The sequence below is a fragment of the Indicator indicator genome, chromosome 2 (assembly GCF_027791375.1).
Source record: "Indicator indicator isolate 239-I01 chromosome 2, UM_Iind_1.1, whole genome shotgun sequence".
NCBI classification, from domain to species: Eukaryota; Metazoa; Chordata; class Aves; order Piciformes; family Indicatoridae; genus Indicator; species Indicator indicator.
The window spans coordinates 55,048,540-55,060,102 of record NC_072011.1 but is presented as its reverse complement, the minus strand read 5'-3'; the positions used below and the strand labels follow the sequence as shown (position 1 = coordinate 55,060,102).

Here is an 11,563-nt window from a genome sequence, read left to right as displayed (position 1 = left end):
TCTTGTATCACAGTGCACCTCTTGATTAGTTGGCGTTTCGCTCACAAGCCAAGGAAGATGGAAGAAAACAGATGCAAGCTGGAGACTTGTTTTCTAAGATCATCATGAAATGTAGACCTTGTAAATTGCTTCTCAGCCTACATCGAGGGAACAAAACCAAACTCTATATCCCCTGTACTTGCAATTTTTGAGACTGTAAAAACAATCAAGAGAACCGGTTTTGGCTTGCTAATAATTTCTGTTCCCTCCATGATTTTATTTCAACTGTTTTGTGCTATTCTCTGACCTTATTAAAAGCCACCTTGCCAGGAGCCCACCATTTTCCCATCTGAATGCACTTGTCATCAAAATTAATTACCACCTTGCATTAGCAGTTCAAACAGCCTCCTGATAGCAACTGCAGGAAGACGAGAACACGGTGCAAAACTCAAAATGATGTATTATTACTAAAATGCTACAACATCACTTGTCAAGGACTGTAATTAGAGTTGGGCTAAGGCAATGTTAGCTCAGCTGCCTCTGAACACACCTGTTTCAATTTAATTTGTAGTAATTAGGGAGCCTAGGGCACCAAGAAAAAAAAAAAATGCTGTTCAGTTACTCTTTCAAATAGCTGAGTTTTCATGTGCCATTTTAAATCCTGTTTTTCAGAACAGACTGCTGACTTGCTAATGCTAGCAAAATGAAATAAAGCAAAATATTTTTAGCAGCAGGAAGTTGTTACTTGCTACTGCCAATTACATGCCTTGTACTTGAACAGTGACATTTTTTCCTCTTTGCTTAGTCTTCAAGATAGGTAAAAGCTGGCTTAGGTCTTGGTGCATGAGGATTTGAACAAAACTCAGTCCCCTGGAGCTGGCCGACACTTGTGGAGCCGGAGCCAATACTGGCGGCAATCTGCTATGACAGAGCAAACAACGGTGTCCTAGATCCACTCTTCAGAAAAGGAGGAAGGAGAAGATTAAGCAAGAGACTTGGATCTATTGACTTTGGCAAAAGGCTGAATACCTTGTCATGCTAATAAAATTACTGAATTTGGGAAGGAGAAAATGGGGCAGAGGGGGAAAAATAAAAGAGGCATTAAAATTGCATAAGAATAGATATTTATACTGATTTAATTTATCAAACTGACACAGAGATGAATCATCCACCAGTAAAATCGAGGGATACAAGTTTTCTTTATATCAGAATCGTTATTTACAACTCTCAAATATTCACAGAGGAGTCAAGCATCTTTGTCCCTTAATTTAAAATGCGATCTTGTAGGCCAAAATAAAGCTGCTGGCAAAAACAAGTTTCTACAGGAACAGTGCCCAAAGAATGATTTCTTCAAAAACAGCATAGGTCTTAACAATCATGATGGTATTCATTGATTTATCTTTTTTTACCCCCACACTATAAACCTCATGGGGCTCAAGCAACTCACATAAAGCTAGATCTCTGAGTAACAAAACAATAAGAACAGATAGTAACAAGAGTGTGGCATAGTAAGACACAGCTACTTCTGACTTTGTGTTATATTTCTAAATCAGGTACAATTTTGAGGGAGAATACAGCTCTGCTTTGATGCAGGTTCATTCCCACACACTGAGATTCCATCTGAAGCCAACATGGTTCCTCTCAGTGAGCTAATGTAAATATATGCATGTATCTCCACAAGTCCATTACTTTTATAATTGGCCTTTTTCTACTGTAATGCCATTAGAAAGCCAACTTGTTTATTTTTCCATCATAGAACATACACACACAGACAAAGGCACCTGGGAAATTCAAAGAAATAATTCCTGAATGCAGTTTTCATTATTTAAAAGAATACTTTCAATATTACCAGTCATTATTTTCCATAGATTGACATGGATGTGCATTAAAAAAATTTAAGTGAATTTTGAAATATAGCAGTGCCTATCTGCAGCTATACTTACATAGCATAGACAGGATACCCATATACATGCCATATGTGACCTCAATCCCACAAAAATTAGAAAGTAAAATGAAGCTGGATCTTTTATTTGTTTGTCTCTGCTGCTTCAACAGGCAATTTCTTTATAATCCAGGCTTTTAGTTCTTCTATTTCAGTTCTGTTTAACTCATGATTCAGGTTCGGGAAAGTATGAAGTGATGTTGATACTCCCAGTGACTTTAACATCTTGTTGGTCTCTTCACCCCATGAATAGAGAACTAGGTCATCAGCAGTTCCATGACACTGAAATAATTCTGGAAGGATATTTTGATTTTCTTTCAAAGCCTAGATGGTGAAGAAACATTGTCAGACACGTCATTAAAACTTTTAAAAGAATAATTAAAATTACACAATGACAGTTTACATACATTTAATTTACTAACCTGTGTTTTAGTGGTCATATTGTATTGTGTCTACAAAATCAAATAAGCAAGTACTGGGAAAAAAACTGCACTTCAAATTTCAATGTGCTAAATTCTTGACAAATGATAGGGTTTACTGTGAGATTTATATTCCTCTCCAAGTAAGAGAAATAGAAAAAGAAAACATGACAGCAGATGGAGCCCACGAGTATTGCAATTCATCACAAATTTTCAAGTAATAGTTACACTTATATGGACTCTAATGACCAAGGACAATTTGCAAAGCATTTAATTTGTTAATCTGCCTTCTACACTGAATTACTTTGAATGAAATTACTGCATTGTCTGTGCAAAAAGGCAACAAAATAAGGGGAAGTGAGACTTGAAAGATGTCCTTGCATGACAGTTTGGTGAGGTTCCCCCAACATTAGAAGGGCATCAAACTGATGAAATGGGTCCAGAGGAAGGCCACAAAGATGATCCAAGGACTGGAGCATCTCCCTTGTGGTGACAGGCTGCAAGAGTTGGGGCTGTTTAGCCTGGAGAAGAGAAGGTCCTGGGAAACCTTACTGTGGCCTTCTTAATACCTGAAGGGGAACCTACAAGAAAGCTGAAGAGGGACTTTTTATAACAGCTTGTAGTGATAGGACGAGGGGAAATGGCTTTAAGCTTGAGAAGGGTAGATTTGGACTGGACGTTAGGAAGAAATTTTTTACAGTGAGGGTGGTGAGACACTGGAACAGGCTGCCCAGGGAAGTTGTGGATATCCCCTCCCTGGAAGTGTTCAGGGCCAAGTTAGATGGGGTCTTCAGCAATATGGTCTAGTGGAAGGAATCCTTGCAATGGCTGGGTTGCTGGAACTAGATGATCTTTAAGGTCCTCCCAGCCCAAACAATTCTATGACAATACTCTGTTTATTTGTTTCCAGGTAATGTCCTAAGTTTTGAACACTAATCAGTTACCTCAGATGAATAAACATGCTGTACAACGTCCTAAGTTTTGAACACTAATCAGTTACCTCAGATGAATAAACATGCTGTACAACGTCCTAAGTTTTGAACACTAATCAGTTACCTCAGATGAATAAACATGCTGTACTCAAATTTAATTATAATTTTTCTTTTACCTAAGCAGTTCTGTAAAGCAAATCACTCACTCACCTGGTAAACAGCAGAGTCCTTATTGAGAAAACTAGACAAAGCAAAGACTCCTGCCAGATCTTGATGAAACCTATATGCTAAATGCATTGCCATTCCACCTCCCATTGAAAAGCCTCCTAGGACAAAACCAAGGAAACAAAGATTGGATGTTGCTTTGTAACTCAGCATCTCTTTTATTTTTATCTTCAGATTTGTTTGTTTTATAGACAAGGCAACCAAAAAGCTTCCTGACATAAAGGTTACAATGGTCTCAAACTATGATTAAAGAAAGAAGGTGGAGAGCTAAAGTACAGCTGAAGATTCATTCCTGATAAGGGGAAAAAGAATAAAATAAAAAAATCAGCCAAAATGCCATTACTTTAGAAGCCATTTGTGTATGGTCCTATGTAGTTGGAACACTTGGTCTGATGTTCTCCAAAGCTAACAAAGCAGAATGCTATAAACAGATAATTCTCATTGCTTTTCTATTCAACGTATTTTTCACCTAGCCTAGTAGCATGCACACATCAAAGATCTGTATCACTGCTGTACATAATCAATGAACATTCACCACTTTAGTACACAGGGGCTGTTTTTTTGTTGTTGACACCTTAGGATTTATAATAAATCAGGAGAAACTGCAATGTAGTCCACCTGAGCTCTAACAGGATCTCAGAAATCCAGACACGGACACAGTACACAGGCTATTATATACACAGGTTGCATTGGGTTGGAAGGGACCCTCTGCAGTGAGCAGGGACACCTCCAACTGGATCAGGCTGCCCAAGACCACATCAAGTCTGATCTTGAATGTCTCCAGGAATGGGGCCTCCACCACATCCCTGGGCAGCCTGTTCCAGTATTTTACCACTCTCGTTGTAAAAAACTTCCTACTTAGGTCTAACTTAAATCTGCCTTGCTCTAGTTTAAAACCAGTGCCCCCCATTCTATTGCTACAAGCCCCTCTAAACAGTCCTTCCCCAGCCTTCCTGTAGTGTCCCCTTCAGATACTGAATAGCAGTTACAAGGTCTGCTCAGAGTCCTCTCCTCTCCAGGCTGAACAGCCCCAATTCTTTCAGCCTGTCTTCACAGGGAAGGTGCTCAAGCCCCATGATCATCTTCACAGCCTTCCTCTGGACCCACTCCAGCAGGTCCATGACTTTCTTGTGTTGGGGGCCCCAGAGCTGGACACAGTACTCCAGATGATGAGGTCTCACCAAAGCATAAAGACTAGGGTGAAGAATGACTGGCTGCTGAAATCTCTTCTAGCACAGAGATGGCAACCAGCAGAAAGGTTAGGACTGAAAGCTCTTCTTACACTGGTATTAGCATCCAGAGTACTGGTGATGCAATTGGTTTGTGCCAAGTGGTTAACTGGTGTTAATTAGTTGCAAAATTCTGTGCCCAGACCTTTTCACACAAAAGACATGAAATTAGGAATTTAAAAAGAAATGCAAAAATAGTAGACAAACCATTTCAGCTAGTTATCTTTTGCAAGGGATTAAAATGAGGCTCCAGAATGGGAAGAGCTTCTTTGCAACCCCTCTGGGGTTGACTCCATGCCTTGCAGAAGCTTGACATGAACGCTAAACAAAACCCTGCCAGGAAGCAGTGCCACTGCAGCACCAAAACTAAGCCCAGTGGTACTCTTCAGCTTTGGTACCTCACAGGATTCTAGGACCACACAGGAAATCTCTGGCACACACCAGCTCAGAGACAGAAAACACTGTACTTCATAAATACTAGTTAGGTCATGGGGAATATTCCTAAAGGGGAATCCTCTTCCAGCATGTTTATCTACAATCCCCATCAGGTCTGAAGCCCTTCTAGCTCACACTCCATCCCATGTTATGACTGGAATATTTGGCTGCAATTGTGCAGGAAATTTTCCTGAAAACACTACCCTAATCCAGACACGAAGTGTCCTCTTTCTGTCTCCCACACAACATTATCTTTTGATTTCTGCTAAATTTCTGATCAGAACTTCTAATGAGTTCATGATTCTTTTTTACTTACTGTTACCTTATTCATAGAAACATGTAGAATCATTCAGGCTGGAAAAGACCCCTTGGGTCAGCAAGTCCAACCATTGACCCTACTAATGTTCACCCCTAAACCATATCCCTAAGCACCACATCTGAATGACCTTGAAACACATCCAGGGATGGTGACTCAACCATCTCCCTGGGCAGCCTATTCCAATATCTGACTACTCTTCTACGAAAAATTTTTTTTCCCTGTAGTCTTAAGACACAATTATGGCCAAAAGTAGTAACTGCAGGTTCCTGACTTGCTTGGATTTTAAGAAGAGACTGGATGAGGCACTTAATGCCTTGGTCTAGGTGATTAGATAGGGTTGGATAATTGGTTGGACTTGATGATCTTGGAGGTCTCTTCCAACCTGGTTGATTCTGTGAGCGTGTGTGCGTGTATGAGTGTGACTTCAGGGAGAAGCAGCAAGGCCACACAGTGTGGAAGACTAGAGTCTTCTTTTTCTTTTTCAAACACAGTTCTTAATAGAGAGATGTGTCCTCAAAGTAGGAGATATACCTAGGATCCCCATGCTATGCACCCAAGGGGTTGATAATACCCTGATTTATCTTTGGTAAAAAAAACCAGGACCTGCTATTTACTCCCCAAATCAATCTTTAACCAGTCCAAAGTTAAATGTAGTATGTTTAAGTGCCCAGAGGAACTTCAGAAACAAAGGCAGCTGAGGACACGTAGGAATGAAGGCAGCTGAACACACCTCACACAATCCACATCACCTGAAATTTCAAATAAACTTGTTTTCACAAAAAATAAAAATATTGAAAATGCTACTGCAAACCTGTCATCTGCATCCCTATTTCCTACCAGACATGTTCCTTTGTCACATGGAAAAGAATTCTATAATGAAAGAAAAATACATATTGCAAAAATGTCATAGTAATCTCAAAAATTTATCACTGACCCCATATCCAAGGAGAGAAAAATAAAGCCTTCTAAGAAAGTATATAAAATAAAGGAGCTACATAAAGTTACTATACAAATATCATCTTGTGCTGAAGTTTCTTTTACTCTGTTCTGTAGAATCTGATGTGTTTCTTCATTTCCCTTTGATCATTCTGAATGATACTGTCATTCAAAAAGTAGCATTTATATTCTAATACATCATTTTGCACTTGCCTACATAAATACAGATATACTCTGTCTACATATAAAATTAAGTCCATTTTAAGTATTGCAGAATACAGGAAAAAAAAAAGCTGCATTGAAAACTCATTACTAGTTTGTAAATGATTTAATCTAAAATTTTGTACCCAGTTAGTCACATTCTGGCAACAGTATCTCCAATTACTCACCAGCAGTCTTTGACAATGCAGTCACCTTCTGTTTAGAAGAATATTAGGTAATGGTTCTTTTATGTGGCTCATACTAATATGAGAAAATGTAATACAAAGAACTAGCTCTTTGAATTGGGTTTTCCAGGGGAAAACCTGAAGTTTATCACTTGATATAATCTCTGAGTAAATAACATATAGTAAATGCCTCAGAAACAACGTGAATAAGCATTTGTAGTTGGAACCATTTTTTTTTTCTGATTACAATAAGCATTTCAGAGTAAATCAAATTTGACATAACATAAAAACATGCTCAGTCAAGAACTTTTATAAGAATTTGAATTTTGCATTAAGGAAATTTAGAGGAAGGTACAGATACAGTACTGAAGGTTCTTCAGTATGGGAGTGGTGAGACTCAGGAACAGTTACCCAACGAGGCTGTGGATGTTCCCTCCCTAGAGGTGTTCAAGGCCAGGATGGATGAGGCCTTGGGCAACCAAGTCTAGTTGAAAAGAGTAGATAACTTCTAAGGTCTCTTCCTAACCTATGATTCTCTGTTTGGAGTGACAGTCAGAATGTAAGCAAAACACAGGAGTACAAGTATGCCTATGTGCACCAGTGATCTCAGCATAAAGAACACACAAACCTCACAGCAGTGTTAAGCAGATTGCTTCAGTAAGTGTTAATCAAGACCAAAAATGACATGGCAACGTTTCAACCTTAGATGGGCAGAATATAGCAAACCCTTCATTTGAAACCAATCAGCCACACTCAAAGAGTGGCTGTCAATGGGTCCATGTCCAAGTGGAGGCCAGTGACAAGTGGAGACCCTCAAAGATCAGCACTGGGACCAGCCTTGTTCAAGATCTTTGTCGGTGACACGGACAGAGGCATTGAGTGCACCCTCAGCAAGTTTGCTGATGACACCAAGCTGTGTGGTGCAGCAGACACTCTGGAGGGAAGGGATGCCATCCAGAGGGACCTTGACAGGCTGGAGAGGTGCTCATGACAACCTCATGAGGTTCAACCTCATGCAGGCATCTGGGTTGGGGCAATCCCAGGCACTGATATAGACAGTGACAGTCTTGAGGGCAGCCCTGAAGAAAAGGACCTAGGGGGTGCTGGTGGATGAGAATCTCAATATGAGCTACCAGTGTACACTTGCAGCCCAGAAAGCCAACCAGATCCTGGGTTGCATCAAGAGAGGTGTGGCCACCAGGTCAAGGGAGGTGATTCTCCCCTTCTACACCGCTCTGGTGAGACCCCACCTGGAGTACTGCATCCAGTTCTGGAGCCCCTATTACAAGAGAGATATGGACATGCTGGAGTGTGTCCAGAGAAGGGCCATGATGATGATCAGAAGGCTGGAGCACCTCTCCTATGAGGACAGGCTGAGAGAGCTGGAGTTGTTCAGTCTGGAGAGGAGAAGGCTCTAAGCAGACCTTATTGTGGCCTTCCAATATCTGAAGGGAGCCTGTAAGAAAGCTGGGGAGGGACTTTTTAGGGTGTTGGGTAGCGATAGGACTAAGGGGAAGGGATCCAAGCTATAGGAGGGTAGATTTAGATTAGATGTTAGGAAGAAGTTCTTCACCATAAGGATGGTGAGACACTGGAACTGGTTGCCCAGGGGGTGGAAGCCCCCATCCATGGATGGTTCTAAAGCCAGGTTGGATGTGGCTCTGGGCCACCTGATCTAGTGGAAAGTGTCCCTGCCCATGGTAGGGGGTTGGAACTTGGTCCCTTCCAAGCCTGACAGTTCTGTGATCTCCATGAAGTACAAAGGACATGCACAGACGTTCAGAACTTGCCAGTAGTTTCACATAAAAAAATATATTCGTTTTCCATTTCCCCTCTTACACCTCTTTTTAAAGAGATCTGTGATTATTGCTTCAAACAGTTCAAAAAATTATGATTCTAAAATGCTCAGTAGCTATCAGTTCAAGAAAGCTGTATTTGCATTAACTTTCCTGCCTTACAAAGCAGGTTTAAGTGCAGGCTAAAAGGTCATCACATACAAAACAGACTCAGTTAAGTAAAGCACTTTAAGTTGAAAAAAAGCTTCATTTAAGTACACATTTTTGACCTCAAATCTCCTTCTGTGTAGTTCTGACTTCTAGGCAGTAGTCCTACTCAGTGAGAAGAAAGTGGCTTGTAACTTGCTTTGCTACTTGAGAAAGACCTGCTTAAATCACAGGATCAACACACTTTCAAATTAAGGAATCTGAATTGGAAGGAAACTCGCATTCAATACTTAACTAAAACCAAAATATGGTTTCTGGAATATCATCAGTAACTACGTTAAAGCAACCCCAGCCATATAATGATGTAACACAGAGTAAATAGGGACTGAATTTCTCCTATGTAATTTATTCCATCTTGAATAAAAGAGAAACCTTCATCACAGCTGCCATTTTTCAGTGATAAAACCTTCTTTCCAGAGCTTGTAAATGGCCTTAAGAGCCTTTTAAACATCCAAGTGTTTGTATAAAACCTTGATCTCACTTCTGCTGAAGATCTCAATTTATATTAACTCACTCCTCATTTGTATCTGTCCGAAATGATAATCTGGTCCATGATGACACATCGACATTATATTAAGCTAAGGAAACCAAATATTTACCTACTGTCAAACTTCAGTTTCATTAGTTACTTTGTATTTGGTCTAACAATATTTTCATTTGTATCTCCAAAAATGACTAGATTTTATTATTCAATGGTTTCTTTACTTACTGTCTCTCTTGTGTTCTGTGTACACAAGAGAGAATGCTAGAAACTCTACCTTTGCCCCAGTGCTCCCTTACGGGGCTTGCAATCACCCTGAGTTCAGAAAGCTCTTTAGGCTTTCATTCTTCTTTACAGAAGAACAAAACCAAAAAAACACCAACAAACCCTCTCTAACAAACAGAGGCTTCACACTGCCAACTGCCTCCTGAGTCATACGGATCTAACTGTAAAATACCTTCGTTTGTTACAGATAATGGACTTAGAAAACAACAAACCAGATCACCTTTTTTCTGTCATTACAGTATAATTTTAAAACCTGATCAAAATTGTTTTCCACACTAGGAATCACAGATGTAGGAAGTAATTTTTTGTTATTAATCACATTTAGTGTATTAATTCTGCCATCTGCTTTGAGTATGGATCTTCTACTCCTTGCAGAAACAGATCTTGAGCTACTCTCATGAATTTGAGTGGCAGAGGTAGAAACTGCTTCATTACAGCACAGAACCAGGAGAGGAAGAGAAGCTACACCCCAGACTTTGAGGAGATAAGGATTTAGATTGGAGGTTTATTTTAAGCAATACTTCTTTACTAGTTTCTTTCTAGCAGTTGCTCTTCATCTTAACAGTATTTCTTCAAATTTGTCAGTACAGCTTTAACAACAAAGTAGTAAGAGACAAATGCTACAGCATAGGATGCCTCTGCCAGCAGTGCAAGGAGAGACAAATACTCTTCTGTTGCACAAGGCTACACCAGCACAGTGAGAAATTGTCTTTGTATAGTCTGTTATCACAATACACTACGTATTCTTGCCTCATTTTCTTTCCATCCTCCCAGCGTGTTACATTCTCAATTTCTCCTTTCTTTAAACTTTTCAACCTAAGAGTTACTTTAATCAGTGTTATCAGAAATTTTTCCCTGAGGCTCCATTTCAGTTTACTTGCCCCTCTGCCTTGGGACCTTCTGTGATTTACCTTCTATTAAGGGTAACAGCAAAACCTTGTTCTACACATCATCTGCAAATAAGCTGACTCTGTTATTACCTTCCTTTTATGTTCCTGAATGGAAATACTATATAGATTTAACAGCATTCACGTATGAGTATCAGCAAAGACTAGAAATGCCAGCACAACAGCAAATTCCCTTCTCCATGAACTCCCTGAACACTGCTCCTGTGTAAACTGGTCAAACATGTACTTTGTTTCAAGTAAGTTTCCTCACAGCAGTGATTTTCCCCTTTAATCTATTCATGAAACTTCACTAATGCTAAACCTAGGCACTAGCAGGACTGCAATGACTGGTTTCCACCACTGATAGTCTTTTTATTCTGTTATTCAGTAACTGAGTGTCTTTATAAGAACAAAGGCAACTTCCTCTGTCTGGCTCAGCTACTTCCTCTTGTTAGGAACATGAATCAGTTTGCTATCCAACTTTCTCACCAGCCGGAACACATTTCGAAATGTGTATTTAAGTGGTACAAGTTTTACCACCGCCTTGTAAAAAGAAGTGTACAATAGTTTCCAACGTATCAACTTGCAGTAAACCCAGAAGCAGTTGGTTGGGTCTTGGGGTTTTTTTGTGGGGTTTTTTTGTTTGTTTGTTTGGGGTTTTTTTGGAGAGGGGGTACCTAACACATGTACTTAAAGAATCATAATTTTGAGTACTAGAAGGAAAATAAAATTCATGAAAAGCCTCACATCAATTTTTACTAAGAGGTTACTCTATCAAATCTATGGGATGTTTTATTTACCTAGTGTGCTCCCTTGGTTGTTTCTGAGGATGACAGCACAGCCCTGCTGCAATGCTTACCTGTCTGCATAACTGCATATCATGTAAGAAGAAAGACAATAACCTATTCTTTCTGTTCATGGTTTCATTATTTTGAACTGAATCACAAAAAGAAACCAGAAAATAGGCTAACAGGAAGAATGGTGAAGCATAAGAACAAGCTTCCTTAGAAAGCTGTGAGACTTCAATTAATAGAGGTCTTTTGAAGACAACAGAAAAGCAATGGTAAGGATTTGCCTAAATAGAGCTGACATATGAAGAGGGATT

General features: G+C 39.7%; 1 protein-coding gene across 1 annotated transcript in view; it reads right to left on the bottom strand.

The window, feature by feature from the left end:
• Positions 1-2,005: 2,005 nt before the first annotated feature.
• The window catches only part of LYPLAL1 (lysophospholipase like 1), a 30,973-nt gene continuing 21,415 nt past the window's right edge, over positions 2,006-11,563 (bottom strand). Inside the window, exons 4-5 of the mRNA XM_054399112.1 lie at positions 3,483-3,598; positions 2,006-2,245 (exon numbers count right to left, since the gene is read on the bottom strand). Of these exons, the coding sequence (XP_054255087.1) occupies positions 2,006-2,245; positions 3,483-3,598 (356 nt within the window). The remainder of the gene's footprint in view (positions 2,246-3,482; positions 3,599-11,563) is intronic.